Source organism: Bos mutus, chromosome 4, assembly GCF_027580195.1.
Source record: "Bos mutus isolate GX-2022 chromosome 4, NWIPB_WYAK_1.1, whole genome shotgun sequence".
In the NCBI taxonomy this organism is placed as follows: Eukaryota; Metazoa; Chordata; class Mammalia; order Artiodactyla; family Bovidae; genus Bos; species Bos mutus.
Genome location: NC_091620.1, coordinates 56,926,747 through 56,949,816, shown reverse-complemented (window position 1 = coordinate 56,949,816; position 23,070 = coordinate 56,926,747). Strand labels below are relative to the sequence as shown.

The 23,070-nt window shown below is 41.8% G+C and overlaps 1 protein-coding gene, 1 long non-coding RNA gene and 1 other non-coding gene across 4 annotated transcripts in view; 1 reads left to right on the top strand and 2 right to left on the bottom strand.

Moving 5' to 3' along the window:
* NPSR1 (neuropeptide S receptor 1) overlaps positions 1 to 23,070 on the bottom strand; it is a 152,580-nt gene that overhangs the window by 4,843 nt on the left and 124,667 nt on the right. For both annotated transcript variants that reach the window (XM_005889111.2, XM_014483724.2), the window contains 2 exons: positions 15,340 to 15,416; positions 1,292 to 1,378 (listed from right to left, as the gene is read on the bottom strand). In XM_005889111.2, coding sequence (XP_005889173.1) covers positions 1,292 to 1,378; positions 15,340 to 15,416 — 164 coding nt within the window. The remainder of the gene's footprint in view (positions 1 to 1,291; positions 1,379 to 15,339; positions 15,417 to 23,070) is intronic.
* LOC138987622 (uncharacterized) overlaps positions 1 to 23,070 on the top strand; it is a 96,449-nt gene that overhangs the window by 56,299 nt on the left and 17,080 nt on the right. The gene's annotated exons all lie outside the window — the stretch shown is intronic.
* LOC138987710 (U6 spliceosomal RNA) lies at positions 18,401 to 18,507 on the bottom strand. Its single transcript, XR_011464089.1, has one exon. It is a non-coding gene; the product is annotated as a U6 spliceosomal RNA (small nuclear RNA).

Below are 23,070 nucleotides of genomic sequence, written 5' to 3'. Positions count from 1 at the left end.
ATGAGTAAACTTGCAGGAGATAAGAAAGCATGCTGAGGCTTCTGGTTTTTCATGTTGAGTATGCTAAGCTTATCATAAATAAAAATTTCAAGTAGAATTATAAAAAAATTTCAAGTAGAAATCATAGATATAATTTCTAAGCAAAGGACGTGTTCCAAAGAAGAACTGAGCAAATGTTTGGAAATCAACTCAAGACTGAGTATTGACATCTGGCATTTTGTTGGCTGTGGTTACCTTGATAAGTATGCCTGTACTAGAGTAATAGGAAAGAAAGCTAATAGAAATAGGCTCCAGAGAATGAGAGATGAAAAGGGAAGGAGGTCTGCTAGAAAGGAGAGTGTTAAAGAAGAGGGTCTGTTACTGGGGAGTTTATAGAGGGAGCTGTTACAGTGTGTGTATGTGCATATGATCCAGTCAAGGGGGATATCTGTGGGGGAGAGGAGATGATTGCAGGAAGAGAATTCTTGAGTTCGCAGGCGCAGGGAGGAATGGGATAGCTCAAGTGCATTTTGGATTAAGGAGCAGAGATAGTTTATCCATAGTAATAGGAGAAAAGGCAGAGATGCAGGTAGGTCCATGCATATCAAGACAGGTGAATGAGGAAGTTCTGTTCTGAGAAGAGTGTTTTCCTTGTGAAATAAGAATCAGGGCCATTAACTGAGGGGACGAAAGGGGGAGGAAGTTTTGAAGGTTTGGGAATGACAAAGAATATAACACCAATCTGACATATATTAGGTGCTCTAGAAATACCTTTTTTTCTTGGACGAGGTGACTTTATGGGTCTTAAGAGTAGAGAGACCAAAAAAAAAAAAAAAACAAAAAGAAAGGGAAAATGACAGGAGCGAGCAGGGAAGATAAGGCATCCATTAGCGAAGAATTTATGGTGACCTTGAAATTAAATATCCAAAGAAATGGAATGCTGCTTCTGTCTTCCTTGGTTGTTGAACTTCAGCTCTGGGGAGTGTATGCCTTCAGAAAAGCAACTGGGTCAACTAGATGATGGTGAGCATCAGCTTCAGCTAGTAATGTCTTAATTAGGTTTTTCCTCCACATTATGCATCCCATGGCTGTGTTGGACAACAATATTCATAAAGATAGATATAGGAAACCAAATATTGGCCCGTGAGGGAGCTGCAGTGACACTGATAAGCTCCACACACATATTCCTTTCTAATTGGGAAAAGGCAGAAGTTCTCATAGACACATTTTTTCTTTGTGTCACCAGGTCCCAGGTACAAATTTGTTATTGGAATGTCCACAGTTTTACAACACGAGGAGGGATGTTGCTTACCAAGAATGATGACAATACTATACTTGATGGCCTTGATCTTTGCCTTTGAGATGAGCCCTCGGTTGTAACTGGTGCACAGCTTTCCATCTGCAGATGCAAAAAGCGAACCATAAAGTGAAGTCCTGCTTCTGCCAATAGGAACATTGTAGGTTAGACCCACAGTTGTCATGGGACCACCTAGATCCTCCTCACCTATGCCCAGGAGGAACCCCCCATCCTCCGCCCTGCCCTTTGAGATATTCAGAGTAAATGGGCTGGATGCTAGAAACTGCTCAGTTAGCAGCTTAATGTAAAATGCAAATGCATTGGGACATCCAGACTCTCAAGAGACTTGGCTGGATGCCCTGAATCAACTGAATCTGGAATGAGCCAGGTGACCACAGGGGGCGACGCTGAGACATTGGTCTTGTCCCCTCAGCAACCTAGGACAAAGCAGTTTTCCTAGAAATCTTACCCCAGATGAACTTACTCATGTAACTCAGAAATCCCACTCTCAACAAAAGCTCAAGCCAGAGATATAATAAAACCTGTTCCAAATAAGAGCCTTGTTATAACTTTAATCTTATGTGGGTTGTTTGATACTAAACATGTAAGGATTAAATTTAGGAATCCACTAGAATGTAAGCTTGATGGAGACAGAGACTTTGTTTTCCTCACTCCTGTATCCTCTAAACTAGTGAATGATTAATTAATATTTATTGAATGAATTAATATAAACTCGTCTCTAGTCAAGGAGTGGTGGTAAAACAAATGACTGATTAGGACGGGCAGAATTCAGTGCAGTAGTTCTTAGTAGAAGGAGTCGTTAAATGGCACATTTGGGAATGGAGGCACTTGACGCAGGGTACCTTGAAGCTGTGAGAGAGTTTTTTACTATCATGGCTTCTACCAGCCCTCTTGGTACCTTTGTGAAAGTTGGGAAAAGATGCCCTCCCTCTGGACATAAGCAGACCCTCAGTGAGGGACAGGCATGGACAGAAGGCCAGCCCCACACACCCTCAGGTGAGTGCCACTGATTAAGGCTCGAGGGACACAAGCCTAGTGGTGGCCGAGATCAGAGGCCCACCCAGGCACACCTAAGTCATACGAGATAGGACTACCCTAGAGCCCGGCTACCATGCTCACTGGTCCTCACTACACCTTCAGCTGTCACGTTTGAAATGTATTTAAATCCTCATGGAAACTGGTGTGAAATTTACCTTTGCACTATTTATTCTACCCTGTCTGCAATCCAATCCAGCCCAACCCACCAAGCGATAAGGACTGAACAAAACAGGCTAAAATAGAGTTCCTCTTCTCTGGGAACTTTCAATCCAGCAGGAAAGATCACTCAGCATGAGGCTGGGTGAGATGAGAGAGACTAAAACCAAAAACCAAGTATGAACGAAGAAAGAAGCCATTCCCCCACTGTAATGCAGAGGTGGCAACAAGGCAGAGGTGGAAATCCCCAAGGCCAAGCTGGGGGTGGGTGCGTAGGATTGGGAAAGATGCCTGAAGCAGAGGGGAAGTCTTCAGCCAAGACGGGGAAATGAGAACATGTAGGAAGTGTTAGAATCTTGGTGAGTCATCTCGCTTGGCTGGAGCCTGAAAGGACGCTGGTTTGAGGGTGGGGAGAAGGACTGAGGCCAAAGTAGGAAGACCTTGAATGTCTCCCTGAGGAGTTTGGGCTGAGTTTCTGAGGCAGCTGCAAGTCATCGAAGCTTCTGTCTGTTTTCACAGTTTGAACGCTTACTCATTGGAGAAGACAAGCTGTTAGCAGGAATAATAGGAATAAGGGGTTTTTCTGTGCAGTGAACTGAAATGCTATATTTAATTATATAACTGATTTTTATTTCTTGATGTCTACCCTGGGAGGCCACTCTTAGGCACTATTAGGGCCTTCAGATTGTTCCGTGCATTTCACAGAAGCACAAAATTTCAGTGGTATAAGGGAGAAAATACTTCAGGAGTGTTTATAGCAGTGGTTTTTAGGTGGGGAAATATTACCCCTGGGGTTATGATTGGACACATTTTTGATTGTCACAATGGTTGGGGTGGGTGTTCCAGGCATCTAGTGGGCAGAGACCAGGTATGCTGCTAAGTATCCTTCAATGCACAGGACAGTCCCCCACAAAAGAAGAATTATCTAGTTCAAAATACTGACAGTGCCAAGGTTGAAGCCCTGATTTCCAAAGTAGTATCTTGGGAAGGATACAGACTTCAAGATCAAACCTGAGTACACACTCCAGCTGCACAGCTTACTAGTGGTGTCATGCAAATTGCCTACTGTTCCCAGCGTCAGTTTCCCACTTTCAAAAATGAAGCATAAAACACCTAATTCACAGAGTTGTCTTGAAGATTAAAATAAAATAATGTATTCAAGGTGCCAAGCCCCATAGCGAGAATGTCAATTTCCTTATTAGTTGGGATGAATGAGATTTTAACAGTATTTCAGGAGGAATGAGCTGCCTTTATGGAAGTGAACAGAAAATATTACTACATTTGTTGTTGTTGTTTAGTCACTCTGTTATATCCAACTCTTCTGTGACCCCATGGATTGTAGCCCACCAGTCTCCTCTGTCCATGGGATTCTCCAGGCAAGAATACTGGAGAGGGTTGCCAACTTCTTCTCCGGGGGATTTTCCCAAGCCTCCTGCTTGATAGGCGGATTCTTTACCTCTGAATCACCTGGGAATACTCATTACTATATTTAGATAGGCTACTGTTGAATATTATCTGTATATAGAATTTATATACATCAGATAATTATCAGGATGGGATTATAGCCATGGGGGCAAGTAAAAAGACAGCAGATCAAATCATTATCTTTTCAAAGTATCTCCATTTGCTGGTGTAACAGCTGGCTCCTAAACAGCATGGCTCTGAAAACTTAGTTTTTCAGAAAACTTTTTGAGAATGACATTTGTGCTCTGAAATCTGTTTAAAATGGAAACTTGCAGTACTTTCCACAGGGCAACTGGGTGACAATATAATCAACTCCTACCATTCCATCTCCCAATGAGATCAGTGAAAAGCGTCTTTAATCTGACCACTCTAGGAAATGCAAAACCTCTAGCTCCTGGAGATGGCTCTTCAAAGTGAGATGAGCTGCAAAATCCCAGTAATTCTCCTTTATTGGGAGATAAAAGGATTATTTCCCCTCAGGCCTTGGGGCTGAGCAGGAGTGAAAAGCAGTTAAATTCAGCTGTCACTGTGCATTAATAGGGGGTAGCCTAGAGGCAGTGGGTGGATTAGATTTTGGACTGGAAGCAGGATGCTGCCTTGGGCTGTCTTAGTTCAAGGATGAATCCGAAGTGGCCTGTCGCTGTTCCTTTCCTTTCCCATGCTTCATGCCACTTGCAGAGCCCCTGGGAACCCCCCTCCCCCTTTTTTTTTGTAGGCTGAGCCTCTGAAGGGGGAACACTGATGTCCTGAGATTTTATTTTTTATTTTATTTTTCTGAGATTTTAAATGAAGCAGAATTTATTCCTGTCTGGCTGGGGCTGAGGGTAGGCATAAGTAGACCTGCAAGAGTCCAGGTGATTTGTTTGTTAATAAGGAAGTCTACCTGATAATATTTTAAAGTCATTATTTTTTCATATGTTGGTAACTTCATGTATTTCAGATTAATTTAAAAATTGAACATTTTAACAATTATGTCTGATTTCCAAAAATTTTGAACTTATAATTTATTTTTAATTTCTGATCATTGATGACCTCCTTATGAACATAAACTTAATGTGAACTATTTTTAGCACATTATGTCTCATCTACTTAGCTCAGAACTTTGGCCACCTCCACTTCCTTTCCTTGTGTGTGTTTTCTTTTTTTAAAACAGAAGGTCATAGATACAAGGAAGTATGACCTAACTCACCTAACTCACAGCCTTGTCTATTCCTCAGCTCCTCAGTTCAGGTGGAACCAGGAACCCTGGCAGACCCAAAATAATTGTGGCAGACAGGTTAGCTATCCACCAAATTCTTTCCTTTGCCCCCAAGGCCTACAGAGAGATGACATTTCCCAGCCTCCTTTTCAGCAGGGGTTGTTCATTTCAGTTCACTCACTCAGTCGTGTCTGACTCTTTGTAACCGCATGGACTGCATGTTCATCAAACTCATGTCCATCAAGTCGGTGATGCCATCCAACCATCTCATCCTCTGTGGTCCCCTTCTCCTCCTGCCTTCAGTCTTTCCCAGCATCAGGGTCTTTTCTAATGAGTCAGCTCTTCGCATCAGGTGGCCCAAGTATTGGAGCTTCAGCTCAGCATCAGACTTTCCAATGAATCTTCAGGACTGATTTCCTTTAGGATTAACTGGTTTGATCTCCTTGCAGTCCAAGGGACTCTCAAGAGTCTTCTCCAACACCACAGTTCAAAAGCATCAATTCCTTGGTGCTTAGTTTTATTTATGATCCAACTCTCACATCCATACATGACCACTGGAAAAACTATGGTTTTGACTAGATGGACCTTTGTCGGCAAAGTAATGTCTCTGCTTTTTAATAGGCTGTCTAGGTTGGTCATAGCTTTTCTTCCAAGGAGCAAGCGTCTTTTAATATCATGGCTGCAGTCGCCATCCACAGTGATTTTGGAGCCCAAGAAAATAAAATCTATTACTGTTTCCATTGTTTCCCCATCTATTTGCCATGAAGTGATGGGACCAGATGCCATGATCTTAGTTTTCCTTTCAGCTGGGGGTAGTCACATGATTAAGTTCTGCCTATAAGGAACATGGAGAGAACTCAGGCCTGGCTCCGATAAACTCCCTGAGTAATCCTTCACGCTGTCTTCCCTCATCCCCAATCTGCTGGATGCTGATGCTAAGCCATACCTTAGTAGCCATTTGTTAGAGAGTAGCAGTATTGTCATTTTGAGTTTCTGAATGACTGTGTGTCTTTCCCGTTGACCTTTACTGTCAATTCGACTTTAACTGACTTTAACTGAAGAAGAAACAAATTTCTCTTTTGTTAAGGTTACTATATTTGAGGCTTTCTCTAATATAGCTGCTAGTGCTTCCTTAACTAAAGCAGAGATTGAAGCTTCACATGCAGTGCTGTCATAATGCAAACCTACAGCATGCAGCATTGGCCTCTAGGCAGGGAGCAGGTAGTGAGGAGACCGATAGGGAAAGCTGGGACGGTAGAGATGCACTGGCTAGAAGTGTTATAAAGGGAAGGCAGGTTGTGTGCTTACTGAGACTGGACCCCCAGGGAGAGTACAAAGGTGGTATAGAGTTAGGATTCTCCAGAGAAAGAGACCATGTATGTCTCTATCGGTAGCTATATCCATGTATATGTGGAAATTTATTATAGAAATTGACTCATGCAGTTATGAAGGCTAAATTCCATAATCTGCTGTCTGCAGAACCAAGACGTCTGATGGTCTAATTCAGCCCAAATCCAAAAACATGAAAACCAGGAGAGACGATGATGTACATCTAAGTCAAAACGCTGGAGAATCAGGCACCCAATAGTGTAAATCTTTGTCCTAGTCTTAGGTCCCAGGAAGAGAGTAGGACAAGATGGATGTCCCAGTTCGAGCAAATTTGCCCTTCCTTTGCTTTTAGTTCTATTCTGGCCCTCAGTGGGTTGGATGATTCTCACTGTCATTGGTGAGGCCTGCCTTCTTTACTTAGTGTGCAGATTCACATGCTTCCAGGAATGCCCTCTAGACACACTTAGAAATAATGTTTTACCAGCTATCTTGCTAGCACAACCAAGTTGACACAGAAAATTAACTATCTCAGTTGGTAAACAGAATGTTAATAGTGTGTGTTGATTGCCACCGGCTGTGTTTAGCAAAGTATTAGGAAAAAAGAGATGAACTCAGACAAGAGTTGGTTGGAGTATGAACAAAAATGAAGGAAGTTAGGGAAAGTCCTAAAATTTGGAAACTTTAAAAAAAATTTTATTTATTTTTTCGCTATGCTGGGTCTTCACTGCTGGACTTGGGCTTTTTCTAGTGGCGGGGAGTAGAGGATACTCTGTGGTTGTGGTGCCTGGGCTTCGCATTGCAGTCGCTTCTCTTATAGCAGAGCATGGTCTCTAGGGCACTGGGCTTCAGTAGTTGCAGCACGTGGGCTCAATAGTTGTGACCTCTGCACTTTAGAGCACGGGCTCAATAGTTGTGGCACACAGGGTTAGCTGCCACATGGCATGTAGGATCTTCCTGGACCAGAGATCAAACCCATTTCATGGATTCTTTACCACAGGAAGCCCCTTAAAATTTGGAATCTGATTGTTTCTTGTCTTCATAGCACCAAGTGCATACTTTGTATGGCCCAATGCAAATTGAAAATGCAAACGGACTGCTAAAGCAAACGTGTATACCTTTTGACTGTGCACATCTTATGCCAATGAAGCCAGTATCCAAATTCAGTTGTAAGAGAAGTTTACACCAGCAATGACCCATTCAGGATCATTCCTGAGAGGAAAGGCAGACTGAGGATGTGGCCTCCCACCTACTGTTTCAGATGACCTCAAGCTAGCTTCTATTCTAGGGGACTGAATGAGGAAGCAAAGAAACTAGTCAGACCTGAGAATTATTTTCAGAAAGATTGTGTGAATATGGTTGCTGGTGAAGCTGACTGGAAGCAAATAAGTCAGAAGTCTACTAAGATTTTTAGGAATGATATTGCTAGATAAACCATGAGGTTTATATCTTTGTTAATACTTAGAAATACCAGATTTTAAAACTTTACCAGTCCTGTGACTGACAAATTATACCTAGTTGAAGTTTAAATGTATACTTTCCTCATGTATCAGTGAGGTTGAGAACCTTGTTTTTGGCTATTTCTCTTTTCCCTCTTACGAAATGTATTTGTGTCTTCCTCATTTTTCTTCTATTTATCATTTTAAAAAATATTTTTATTGAATCTTAAGAATTCTTCATACATTCTAGATACTAATCTTTTCCTAGATAATGTATTGCAAATAGCTTCTCCTACTTTTTGGCTTGACTTTTAAATATAAATAGAGTCAAATTTATTTATCACTTTTTTGGTTTAATGCATCTTGTCTCTTGTTTAAGAAATCCTTTCTTATTCCAGTGTCATAAAGATAACATCCTTCATTGTCTTTAAAGAAATTTTAAAGTCTTACATTTCACATGTAAGTTTCAAATTTCCCTGGTATTTAATTATATTCTTTGCAGCCAAAGATGGAGAAGCTCTATACATTCAGCAAAAACAAGACCAGGAGCTGACTGTGGCTCAGACCATGAACTCCTTATTGCCAAATTCAGACTTAAATTGAAGAAAGTAGGGAAAACCACTAGACCATTCAGGTATGACCTAAATCAAATCCCTTATGATTATACAGTGGAAGTGAGAAATAGATTTAAGGGCCTAGATCTGATAAGTAGAGTGCCTGATGAACTATGGACTGAGGTTCGTGACACTGTACAGGAGACAGGGATCAAGACCATCCCCATGGAAAAGAAATGCAAAAAAGCAAAATGGCTGTCTGGGAAGTCCTTACAAATAGCTGTGAAAAGAAGAGAAGCAAAAAGCAAAGGAGAAAAGGAAAGATATAAGCATCTGAGTGCAGAGTTTCAAAGAATAGCAAGTAGAGATAAGAAAGCCTTCCTCAGCAATCAATGCAAAGAAATAGAGGAAAACAACAGAATGGGAAAGACTAGAGATCTCTTCAAGAAAATTAGAGATACCAAGGGAACATTTCATGCAAAGATGGGCTTGATAAAGGACAGAAATGGTATGGACCTAACAGAAGCAGAAGATATTAAGAAGAGGTGGCAAGAATACACAGAAGAACTGTACAAAAAAGATCTTCATGACCCAGATAATCATGATGGTGTGATCACTGACCTAGAGCCAGACATCCTAGAATGTGAAGTCAAGTGGGCCTTAGAAAGCATCACTACGAACAAAGCTAGTGGAGGTGATGGAATTACAGTTGAGCTATTCCAAATCCTGAAAGATGATGCTGTGAAAGTGCTGCCCTCAATATGCCAGCAAATTTGGAAAACTCAGCAGTGGCCACAGGACTGGAAAAGGTCAGTTTTCATTCCAATCCCAAAGAAAGGCAATGCCAAAGAATGCTCAAACTACCACACAATTGCACTCATCTCACACCCTAGTAAAGTAATGCTCAAAATTCTCCAAGCCAGGCTTCAGCAAATATGTGAACCGTGAACTTCCTGATGTTCAAGCTGGTTTTAGAAAGGGCAGAGGAACCAGAGATCAAATTGCCAACATCCGCTGGATCATCAAAAAAGCAAGAGAGTTCCAGAAAAACATCTATTTCTGCTTTATTGACTATGCCAAAGCCTTTGACTGTGTGGATCACAATAAACTGTGGAAAATTCTGAAACAGATGGGAATACCCGACCACCTGATCTGCCTCTTAAGAAATTTGTATGCAGGTCAGGAAGCAATAGTTAGAACTGGACATGGAACAACAGATTGGTTCCAAATAGGAAAAGGAGTACGTCAAGGCTGTATATTGTCACCCTGCTTATTTAACTTATATGCAGAGTACATCATGAGAAATGCTGGACTGGAAGAAACACAAGCTGGAATCAAGATTGCTGGGAGAAATATCAATAACCTCAGATATGCAGATGACACCACCCTTATGGCATAAAGTGAAGAGGAACTAAAGAGCCTCTTGATGAAAGTGAAAGTGGAGAGTGAAAAATGTGGCTTAAAGCTCAACATTCAGAAAATGAAGATCATGGCATCCGGTCCCATCACTTCATGGGAAATAGATGGGGAAACAGTGGAAACAGTGTCAGACTTTATTTTTGGGGGGCTCCAAAATCACTGCAGATGGTGTTAAAAGATGCTTACTCCTTGGAAGGAAAGTTATGACCAACCTAGATAGCATATTCAAAAGCAGAGACATTACTTTGCCAACACAGGTTCGTCTAATCAAGGCTATGGTTTTTCCTGTGGTCATGTATGGATTTGAGAGTTGGACTGTGAAGAAGGCTGAGCGCCGAAGAATTGATGCTTTTAAATTGTGGTGTTGGAGAAGACTCTTGAGAGTCCCTTGGACTGCAAGGAGATCCAACCAGTCCATTCTGAAGGAGATCAGCCCTGGATTTCTTTGGAGGGAATGATGCTAAAGCTGAAACTCCAGTACTTTGGCCACCTCCTGTGAAGAGTTGACTCATTGGAAAAGACTCTGATGCTGGGAGGGATTGGGGGCAGGAGGAGAAGGGGACGAGAGAGGATGAGATGGCTGGATGGCATCACTGACTCAATGGACGTGAGTCTGGGTGAACTCCGGGAGTTGGTGATGGACAGGGAGGCCTGGCGTGCTGCGATTCATGGGGTCACAAAGAGTCGGACACAACTGAGCGACTGAACTGAACTGAACTGAATTGATGAATTGAGGTGAAGATCCAATTAATTGATTACCCTATGATCTTCTGTCGTGTATCAAGTGCTTATATTATATGTGTGGGTCTCTTTGGGAGCTTTTTTTTTTTTCCTATTGAATTGTGTCTATACCATACTCTATTAGTCACTCTAACTTTATGATAAATCAGTGTTTATACATTAAACCTTTACTACCTTGGGCTTCCCTTGTAGCTCAGTCAGTAAAGAATCTGCCTGCAGTGCAGGAGACCTGGGTTTGATCCTTGGGTTGGGAAGATCCCCTGGAGAAGGAAATGGCAACCCCACTGCAGTGTCCTTGCCTGGAAAATCTAATGGACAGAGGAGCTTGGTGGGCTGCAGTCCATGGGGTCGCAAAGAGTCAGGCACGACTGAGCTACTAACACTTTTACTACCTTGTTGTAATTCTCCAGAACTGTCTTCCTGGCTTTTCTTGACTCTTGAAATTTCCATGTATGTTTTTAAATTGGCTTATCAAGCTTAAGAAAACATCCCATTTGAATTTTGATTTTAACTATATCAATCTGTGAATCATTTGAGGAGAATAGACATCTTTATAGAACTGAATCTTGCTATCCACAAACATGCTATATATATATATATATATAAGTTTCATTTATATATATATATATATTTTTTTTTCCACATGGAAAAGGAAATGGCAACCCACTCCATTATTCTTGCTTGGGAAATCCCATGGACAGAGGAGTCTGGCAGGCTCCAGTATATACATAGGAGTTGCAAGAGTCAGACCTGACTTAGTGGCTAAACAACTTTTTTTTTTTTTGCCTTTTGTTGAAGGTAGTTGTTTGCAGAAAAGCCATTTCACTCTCACGTACTGATAAAGAAAAGTACTTAAAGCGCTTATTTTAAGTTTATTTAGCTGGAAGTGATCAGGACTTTAACCCAATTGCTCCTAATCAGAAACTTTTTTCTTCAGCTTGTTCTGCCCCATTTAACTGGAAACATGTACTTTGGCTATAGCATGGGTCACATCATATCTTCCAAGTCATATTGGCCAGATGCAGTTATATCCAGATATGTTACACTTTGTCCATTTCATGGGTGCACCTCTTCCATCTCCTGCCCACAGGCAGTAAATGTTCTGTTTTATAAGAGTAAACATCCCTGGGCATCCAAAGCAAGCTCATTTATAAAGGATAACCTACAGGATTGGAAACCTCATATTCTCTACCTCTCGCCTGCCAAGCACTTGTTTTGGGGAAAGTCTGTAGATCATTTATTAAATAGTTATTTCTTTTCCTTTCTGTCAGACTTGAGGGAGAGAAAATAGACATACTTGCCAGGAAGAAGAATGATTCTGAAACTTGAATTGTGCAGCCTTGTTTACAAAGTTAGCTTCTGTTCACACTAATCATTGCTTATTTCCCCTTGTTGATGGGCAGTAATCCTGGAATACTAAAACCAGTGGAAACCTTTTTCCTAGCCAACTCTGGAGTTACTTGGCTCTAATGAGATTGACAATCGAGCTGCTTATGAATAAGATACCGAAAGTACACAGGATTTTTGGAACTACTCTCTGCTCCTCATTCCAGAAAAGGGTCAGTGATGCTGATACAAAGATATAGACAAATAAAAAATTGATATGATGGACATATAAACTTGTACTAGAGAATAAAAACTGATTGTAGCCATTTCCACCTTTGGAGAGGAGAGGCATACTGTATATCAGTGGAAAATGGATCTCTTGGCAGCTTTATAAAATCTCAGGGACTGGAGGATGGGGGAATCTAAGAGTGCAGGAACTAGAAAATTGAGTAGCAGGGAGATCTGGGGGACTCTGGAGAGAGACAGGGTAATCACAGATGTGAAAGGCCTGCTGAGATAAAAGTGGGAGATCCCGCAAGTGGTGGGTAGCTGACAGAATGTGGAAACTCTTCATCACTTCAAGCCTAAGGAAACGAGATGGATTCCATGATTCATTGGATCAAGAGCAGAGGGAACAGACGAGCTGTTGGAGGTGAGACCGTGGGGTGAGAGCTCAGAGGGACAGGGAAAGAGGACACACCAGTCTCCTGGAACTGGCAGAAATCACAGACAAGGGTTTAAACCAATCTGATTTAAATCTGAAAGTACAGGAAGACCTCAGCCTACTTAAGCAAAATTAGGTCACCTTTTAGATTTTTAAATACATCAAAACACTTCAGGAGATGATTCTGGAAGAGTGCTCTGAAGGCAGAGCTCAGCAGAGAGGCTGGCGGGTGACAGCCATGCCAACAATCCTGAGTTTGAGTTTTATAATTAAAAAAAAATTTAAAAATTGAGCTTTTTTCAGTCATTCACCACCTTCCTTTCTGTAATGTTCTTTCTTCTGAGAGGCAGCCTGATGTGGAAGAGAAAACATAGGCTGATATATCATGAGCTACCTATGAAAACAAGCAAATTGCTTAACCTTTGAGCCTGTCTTCCATTTGTAAGAGACGGATGATGATACCACCTTACAGAGCTGTGTAAGGATTCAGGGAGGTAAAGTATGGAAAGGACCCAGAAGTGGCTGACTGAGCACAGCTGCAGAAGGCTTTGTGCCTTCTCATGCGCCTCTCAAGAACAATAACCACCTTAATATTCCTTTTCAGTCAACTCAGCCGAGGAGAGGAAAAGACAAGTCAGAATTACAAGGCCTAACTCCTTCATCCCGGGACCGTGCCTGCGGAATGAGGAGAGGGGTCAGGAGCCGCGTTAGGCATTACTGACAACTGACGGTAGATGCACTGTCTGTCTTGTCAGTCTGTGTTGACAGACTAAGCAAACAAATGGACAGTAGCCAGATCATATTTAAGATGGAACTTTGACCCACACTCTGCAGCAACCAACCCAGGAAACCAACCCATTATCTACAGTAACCAGTCAAGGAAACCAACCTACTCTATGCAAGTCAGACTCGTAGAAAGTCAGACCACTGTTTCTAACTCAGAGTCCATAAACTGAATAATACCTCCTGGAACAGTCTACCACAAATACCCAAGACTTGACTACTGACTGATAGCTGTTCAATTTTTGCCCCTATTGTCAACTTAAAATCAACCAGAGAAAGCCAAATATGCATGCCTAACCCATCACACAGGATGCTGTGCTTTTGATCAGCACACTTACAGCTTCCCCATGACAACAGCCCCCAATCAGGGCACATCTGAGGCTTTACCACTCCTCTGACTGCTTTTGTGTTTCTGTCAAAAGACAAGTGATGGTGGCTGATTCCCTTGCTATAGCAAGCTTTGACTAAATAGCCTTTGTCTATTCTCATTTGGTTGGTATGTGTTTATTTCCACTGTCTCTCTCTCTTCTCACTTTTTCCCCTGACTCTTCCCGTGTTATGCCTTGTGTATTTGTGTCATCACAAAATTCATAAGTTGAAGACTTAACCCCCCAATGTGATGGTATTAATTTTTGCAGATGGGGCCTTTGGGAAATAGAGTTAGATGAGAACAGGAATCTTATGATGGAATTAGTGCCCTTATAAGAAGAGACAGTAGAAAGATTTCTGTCTCTCCTCTCTGCTTTGTGAGTAGATAGCAAGAAGCCAGCAAGCCCATCTGCAATCCAAGAAGAGAGCTCTTACCAGGAACAGAATTGACTGGTACCTCGATCTTGGGTTTCCAGTCTCTAGAACTGTGATAAAATAAATTTATTGTTTAAGCCACTTGCTGTGGTATATTGTTATGGCAGCTTGAGCACACTAAAATACCCTCCTTTTCCCTGTGTTTCCCCTCCAACCTAGAGCTCTGGGCTTTCCAAAACCCTCTGGTCCTACCTCACTTGAGCTGTCAAACTAGGATCATGAACTCTGTTAAGTGACAACTCAATCAAAAACCTACCCAGACAATGCAATGATATATCTATATAGATATGTATAATTTAAAATTAATATGATTTCCATTTGTAAAAGATGGATGATAATTTTTGAAAAATGAATATATATGTGTGGTCTTGGTCCATGGAAACTCCATGGTCTCCTTTTTCAGAACTAGCCATTTTATAGTAACTAGACACCCAGGAGACGTTCTCTTCTCTCTCGGGCATGTTTGTGTGCTGTGTTCTCTTCAGGTTGTTGTCAGAGGCCCAGCGGTGTCTGCCTGGGAAGCAGATGGGCCTCCAAGTCTCAGCACCTATTGTGCAGGTGGTGCTCAGCAGTAAGGTTGCTGAAATGGGATTTGGGGAAGGGCTGTAGCAGGCAGTCTTGGGCTTGTTCTGCTGTGTGGGGTATGCTCAAACCATGGGGAGGGCATGTATTCTGCCTTGACTGTCCTAGGGCCCAGGACTGTTTTGTGGTTAGATGACAGTTTTTCTGTAAATTTAAGCCAAGCAGAAATGTCTGTCCTCATGTTTTGCTGAACGTGTGGCCTCCTCCCTACACGGTCCTCTCTTTTCATACCAGAGTCCTCTTGGGTGCCTCTCTGCAAACCCACCAGGATAGGGTTACCCTCAGACCCTGGCTTAGAGCTGTTTCAAGGGGCTCTGCTGGCACAGCTTAGCCAGACCCAAAGTCCTCCTTCCTCAGATTTTGGGAGAGCCATGTGGAGAAGGCAAAGCCTGCCTGAAACAGCTTTTGGGGGGTCTGATGTGCCAGCTGGTCTCTGATATAACAACAGGCTTGTTATAACTGTAAAACCCCAGCTCATGTTTGCTAGAGAAAAACCTCTGCAGAAGCAAGATTAGCTAAAGATTTGGTAATGCAGATAAAAGACTTACCTGAGCAGTTGGAAATCACTGTCTCATAGGCTTTGCTTTTGACCCAAATAGTTCTGATCACAATGGCATAGATGACACTGCGGAAAGGACCAAATATAGTATTAAAGTGGCTGGTGGGTCCTCACTCTGAGGACACTCCAGTCCCCCAGGTGTGAGATGTGGAGGCAAGGGTCTTTCAACCATGGTCTGCCCCCCTATCCTTCCTGATTACAGAGTCACAATAGATGGCAGCCGCTTCTTTTTTTTAAGTCAGGAGCCTTGGACTGGGTGAAATCAAGTGATTTCTCCAAGATAATTCAGATGGTCAGAGGTACAGCTGAGACTGGAATCCAAACACAGGGTCTGGGGTCAGAAAAATTTAGATTTGTAACTAGCTCTATTATTTGCTGGTTGTATGGCCTTGACAGGCTTTCCTTGACTCCATAATTCCTGCCTCAGGTGTTCACATCACTGTCAGATGTGAACATGTCAGATATGGCCAGACCTGTGACTTGCTTATCAGTGCTTTGGGGTGAAAGTGATGGGATGTCTATGATTACATAAGTGTGCAGGATCTGTCTTGCTAGTGTCTCTAGTGCATTGCTAGCTTTGAAGAAGCAAGCTTTTGTGAGTCCTTTAGCCCCAAGAAATCAATTCTGCCAGAAGTCCAGGGAAACTTGGAGGAAAATCCTTCCTTACTTGAGCCTCTGATAACACCTCAGCCCTGGCAGACACCTAAGCAGAGGACCCAGTTAAACCATGTCCAGACTCTGACCCACAGAAGCTGTGAGATAATAAGTTAAAGCAACCCGAACCCATTAAGAGATAAATTATCATGAACCTGGTGACTTAAAATAATAATATGTTACCCAGAAATAAATAACTAATACACTGAGTGAAACAGGAAGAATTGTGTCCCTCCTCCCCAAATTTATATGTTGAAATCCTACTGTCCAATATGGTGTTATAAGGATATGGGACTTTGGGGAGGTGCTTAGGTCATATGGAGGGTTGCATCTTCATGAGTGGGATTAATGCCCTTGTAAGAGGATATTCCCACAGAATTCTCGTGACATTTTTGTTGTGTGAGGCTACAAGGAGAAGTCTGCAACCTGGAAGAGAGCCCTCACCCAACCGTGCTCCTGCTCGTGCTCGTTGCTAATTCATGTCCTACTCCTTTGCGACCCCATGGACCGTAGCCCGCCAAGTTCCTCAGTATTCTTTCCCAGGCAAGAATACTGGAGTGGATTGTCATTTCCTCCTCCAGGGGATCTTCCCAACTTAGGGGTCAAACCCACATCTCCTGCATTGCAGGCAGATTCTTTACCACTGAGCCACCAGGGAGGCCCCACCCAACTGAACTGGCAACCTGATTTCAGACTTCTAGGCCCCAGTACTGTGAGAAATATATTTCTGTTGTTTGCAAGTCACCTGCTCTGTGTTGTGGTGCTCTATCATAGCAGCCAGAACCCACTAAAAGACTGGGTCTTAGTTTAGACCATCAAATCAAGTTAATAATGCAAACTTAAGAGTTTTTTAGGGATCAAATGTGACAACCTTTAAAGTGCTATACACAGTGTTTTAAAATTATCAGAGGCTCAATGAATGTTATTTTCTTTCCCTTCCTTCTTCATTTTTCACATGATATCACACCTAATATGACATGGTGTAATCTGCACCCAGGGGCTTCCCTGGTGACCCAGTGGTAAAGAATCCGCCTGCAATAAAGGAGACGTGGGTTTGATCCCTGGGTTAGGAAGATCTCCTGGAGGAGGAAATGGCAACCCACTCTGGTATTCTTGCCTGGGAAATTCCATGGACAGAGGAGCCTGGTGGGCTACAGTCCATGGGTTTGTAAAGAGTCGGACACGACTGAGCGACTAAACAACAACAATAGCAGCAAAATCTGCACCGAACAGGAAAAAAGGACTAATGACTCAAAAGCATTAGCAAAGTTTGTATCCTTTATCCCCTTTGATAAATATAAACATACCCTTCTTTAATTAGTTATTTGACATTTCTAATATACTAAGAACCTTGACTAAAAACTTTGAGACAAAGCACTGCTTCATTTTAAAACTGCACTAACATCCCTCTTGAGAATCACTTGGGTAAAAAAAAAATCAGAGTTCTAGTTCACAGTAGCTGACAAAGCACTAATTGCTTTTAATGGTCTCTGTAATATAACTCAATTAATGACTGTGGTAAAACCCTCCTTATTGCTTTTCCCTGCTCAGAGAACCTCCTCTGAGTCTGCCAGGAAAGCTCAGGGTATTTGAGGAGCATCCTCGACCCTCCTATACCTGCCCAGGGACTTTTCTGGAAATTGTTTGTCTACATGAAAGAAAAAATGAGAAAGCAAATTGCTAGTGAGTCTATTCTTTTCCCTAAGTTGAATATTTGTGAGATCAGGAAAACTTTTTCCCAGATAAATGAAATACAAGGAAAGGTTACAATATCATCAAGTATAATTGAGTACCACAGTTGCAACCCCACTGCTTAATTGAATGATACTTCAAGTATTTGTTATTATCAACCGTATACACAGTGGAAAATTAAGAAAGGTTTTATGTATTAGGGGTTTGGGCCTTAGTCACCCCCACCTTGTCCCGCTAGGATCAGTCAAGCAAGTAGAAAGCCAGGAGCAGCTTTACTGTTCGCCAGGAAAACTAATAAGTAGGATGCCCCTTTATTTCCCAAATGCGGCCACTTCTCAGGATGTAACAGTCATACATCAGAGAGAACTGTGAATACATCTATTTCCTTCTTGCTGATTCTTTTCATCTAATTAATCAGCAAATTCTGTGAATTGTCCCTTCAAAATGTCTCCATCATCTGTGCCTTCCTCTCCACTTCTGCTCTTCAGCATCACTTCAGACCCTTACAGTATCTTCTTGTTTAGTATCTAGAACCTTCTTTATTGTGATGAAATAAATATAACATAAAATTTACCATTTTATCCATTTTTAAGTGTACAGTTTGGAGGCATTAAGTACACTGACATTGCTGTGCACCTCTCACTATCACCCACCTCCAAAACTTTCTCATCTTTCCCAGCTGAAACTTTGTATCCATTAAGCACAGAAATATGCATGAATGCACAAATTAATGTGTCATCCTTATGCAGGGGCCATGAAAATTTTCTTTGTATCCTTCTAATTTTAATATATGTGCTGCCAGAACAAACACTCCTTATCATCTCTTGTCTGATTTATTGCCATAGTCTATAAACATCTCCACTTTGCTACCATCTGGAATGTCTATACGACTTGCCATCAGAACTGGAGCTTTGGGACAGAGAATCATTCCTTGGCTTAAAAACCCTCCAGTGCCTCCACTTTCCTACACAATGCTATCTAGTCTCTTGAGCAGGGCATCCAAAGCCTCCTACAATCTATCTCTGCCTTCTTCACCTCTATCGTCACCATCCTGCCTCCCTCTACTCCAGTATCTCTCAATACACCTTCTTCCAGGTCAGTAACAGGAGGAGCCAACTAAACTAACCCCAATCCCATGCTTAATATGTAGTTGGCTTTGGGTGAACATAAGGTCCGATGTCTTCCATTTCTCTGTGTCTCCTTTGCTTCCTAAAAATACATTTTTTTAGCCCATTCTCCATGTATCATGTTGATATGAAACCTTTCTCTTCCTCGGTGACAGTTGGCTACCTCTTCCTTGGGGCCTCTGGGCTGGTATAACACTTGGTATGTTGAGTCTTGTCCATGCCATGCATGGGTGCTCAGTCACTCTCGTCCAACTTTTTGTGACCCCCATGGACTGTATCCCACCAGGTTCCTCTGTCCATAGGGCTTTACAGGCAAGACTACTGGAGTAGGTTGCCATTTCCTGCTACAGTGGATCTTCCTGACCCAGAGATTGAACCCATGTCTCCTATATCCTCTATATTTGGTAGGTGTTTCTTTACCACTGAGCCACGTGGGAAGTCCCTTGTCTATGGCAGTCATATCTTAAAGATCAAGCAGATCCAGAAATGGCCCATTCTCAGAAACAGCTGAGGAACAGCATCTCCATCCTTTCTTCCATGCCTTTTATTTATCTCCATTCTCTCAGCAGGCATAGCTTTATTTCAAGCTTCTTAGAAACCTGAAAACCTAAGGGGCACCAAGATTGAGTAAAGTATCCCTTTCCTGGCTGGTTTATTTCTTGATTTTATGGAAGGCCATCCAAACACAGACCCATTTTCTTCCGCTGCCTTCTGGAGGCAGCTCCTGGCCATGGAAGAGTGTGAGAGTGCAAACCAGAGGAAGACTTTTCAAGTGGCATTAAGTACTGAAGAGGATGCCTGAGGCTACTTCCTGAGTCTTGCTTCTAGATTGTGTATGAGTGTCAGGAAATGGAATCAAAAGTTCCCTCTGTCCTCAAGATACAGGGAGAACATTCCACTCAGACCAAAAGTGCCCCTTTCATGACTCCTACTCAGCACAGGTCAGGGACTTGATGGATGCCCATCACAGTCTTAGAGCCACAGGTTCCATCTCTGTCTCCACCTTTGCCTCATTCTGGGGCCTGAGTATGAGGTTCAGTTGTGCTCTGTAGATCTAACTAGAAGCTAAGCATGAGTGGGAGTAGAAGCGGGAGTAGGGGGAGCTGATGCTTCACTTGGCATGCTTCACGTGGTCCTTTTCACTCTTCTCCTACTAGTGGCTTAAGGATACTCCCTGATCAAAAGTGTCTCTCTTCTCATTAATTAGTTTCACTAACACTAATGCCATGAAGATAAGATATAGGGGATGTAAGAGTATGTAATAGAGGCTTGGCTTGAAAGGCTTCAGGAAAGCCTTTTCAGAAGAGGTGTAGTTTCAACTAAGATCTGAAGAATAAAATGGTTTTTTTAAATGCAAAAAATAAGGTGGTCATTCAAGCAGAGGGACTAGCACTTGCAAAGTCTCTGAGACAGGAGGGATCAGGCCCATTTGAAGAACTTAGAGAAGGCCAGTGTGGTTGAAGCATGGTGAGTAAGGCAGCTTGTGTGGCCTAAGAAAAGGATGGAGAGTGAGGCATGGACCAGGTCACACATGGCCTTGAGTACAGAGTTTGAGGTCTTGGACTTTTTGTCTGAAACAATAGAAATCCACTGAATGGCCCTAAACAGGAAAGTGAAGCGATTGATCAACTTTTTCTCTTTTTTCAAAGATCAGATGTCCTTCAGTATGTTTAATTTGTTTCTGTACATATGTATATGCTGGTATGTGAACTGAACAGTCCTGGAAGGGTGTATAACAAGATCTTAACACAGATGCTTCTGAGGAGGGAAACAGGGGAAGAAAGATTTTTATTTTTCATTTCATTGCTTAAAATGGGGAAATCTTTCCAAAAGCTCTTCAAAAGACACTGCCTCACATTTCATTGCCTAGAAGTAGATCTGAAGCATTCACATGCTAAGGGGAGGGGTTGCCGTGAGCAGCTTAGAGTGGAATGGATATGGGGAACTCAAATATAAGCATCTACCATAACCTAGCAGGCTAGTAATGATGGCTTTTTCAAAAGACCTACCTCTTGCCATCTCTCAGACAATATACTTTGGCCTTGGACATCTCGTACCATGGACAGTGCTGGCTAGGACCTTGGGCCCTTATATCTACCATGATTTTGTGGTCCACAGACCTGTTCTGACCTCTGCATGGGGCTTTCCCCACAACATGACCCCCCTTTCCCCAAACAAAATAAATGGATTTTTTTCTGCATAATATAAATCAGTGCTCCATGACCAATGTGCATTTTTCCACTTATTGTTTTGCAGTTGCCAGCTATGGATCTTTTATGCCTCTACCTTCATCTCCTAGAGTAAAAATGATAGGAGAATGAGAAATCAATTAGGTAGCAAGAAGATAACCATAGCTAGAGTAAATCAATTACAGTAGGGCTAAAAACCTTTCCCAGCAACAGTCAGACAAGTCAAATAAATTTTGAAGCAACAGGAGTTCTGGTGACCCAGAAAAACAATGCATTGCCTTTATTGTCAGTCACTGTGGTTTCAGGTCCTGGGAGCCTGATTTAATTAGTGATGGAACAGCTAAATCTTTATCCACGCACAGCTCTCAGGAGAGTTTGCCACTGACAATATGACTCCTTCCTTCCTCTTTCCCTTCCTCTCTGCATTTCTTCCTCTCTCTCTCTTCTTTCCTTTCACATATGTTTATGGAGTATCTGCCATATGCCAGAAACTGATCTAGGCATTAAATAACCAGAAATTTCCATACTAGATGTGTGTGTGTGTGTGTGTGTGAGTGAGAGAGAGAGAGAGATGGAATGACATAATACTTCTGTCTAATTGACGAAGTTCAGCAGTCAGGTCTGCATTGTTTATTTAATCTAACATTTACAAAGTGTTCATTATGTGCTGAGTTTGGAGTCTAGAGATTGAGACAAGAGTCACATGCTCAAGAGATACAGTTGCAGAAGCAGGCAGTGACACTCCCATGAAGCCTTAATGGCAGCTTGGACAAGTTGAGGTCGGATGTGGCCTAGGATTGGCAGAGACAACTCCGTCAGTCTTTGGAATAAGACAGAAAGAATGTGAATCATTTTGCCAGAAGTGAGGCAGAGTGAGTCTGGAGGAGTGCCCAGACATAAGGAATGATGTGCACAAAGGCCCAGGGATGAGAGGAGTGTGGGGTGTTCAGACGGCTTGTTCTGGCTGGAGTAGTGGGTGCAAGGAGAGTGTGTGAGCAGCTTCCCCAGGAATAGCCTTAGAATCTCAAAAAGGCATAGATCTTGTCTTGCTGCTGCTGCTGCTGCTAAGTCGCTTCAGTCATGTCCGACTCTGTGCGACCCCATAGACGGCAGCCCACCAGACTCTGCCGTCCCTGGGATTTTCCAGGCAAGAACACTGGAGCAGATATTAAATGTATATAAAGCTACAGTCATTAAAACAATGTAATATTAGTAGCAGAAAAACCACTAACTTAATTATTTGTGTGGTCTGTCCTTTTCTTAATTGTGTCAATCTCTACTAACTGGAAACAAAATGAAAGCATATTCAACCACGCTGTGGAATATTATGCATGCATTCTATTTCATATTCCCAGAGATTTTTTGATGAGAAGGGGGTACCTTCAGAAGGTAGTACTTTTTCATCAGGACCATGTAATTTCCTCTTCTGCTTGGACATTTTTGATTGATTTCTTTTCTATTTAAAAAATTTTTACTTTTTAAAAACTTTGTTGAAGTGTAAAATGTAATGTGTAATAGTGTTATGTTGATTTCTGCTGTACAGAAAAGTAATTCAGTTATACATATATACTCTTTTTCATATTATTTTCCATTACAGTTTATTACAGGATATTGATTATAGTTCCCTGTGCTGTACAGTAGGACCTTGTTGTTTATCCATATGTGTAATAATTTGCATCTGCTAATCCGAAACTCTCCATTGATTTCTTTTGCTGTATAAACTTTTGAAGGATTCTCATTGTATTTTATTAAATTGTTTTTTAATAAAGTTTGTAAAAAATTTCATTCTCTGCCTCCCACTGTGTCCCTCACTCCCAAGTCTTTTTAAAAATGTTGCCAGTTTGATATGAGAAAAATGCTATTAAGTGTATTTTCATATGAGAAAAAGGAAACATATTGAAAATGAAGAAACAAATGAAAAACTGGGGAAATATTTACAACATATTAAAGAAGAAAAAAATTATTGTATAATGGTTTCTCTAAAGATAAAGAATAGAGAAAACCAAAAAAAAGTGAAGAGATTAGAAAGCTCCTACACACTAAGAACATTTATAATAT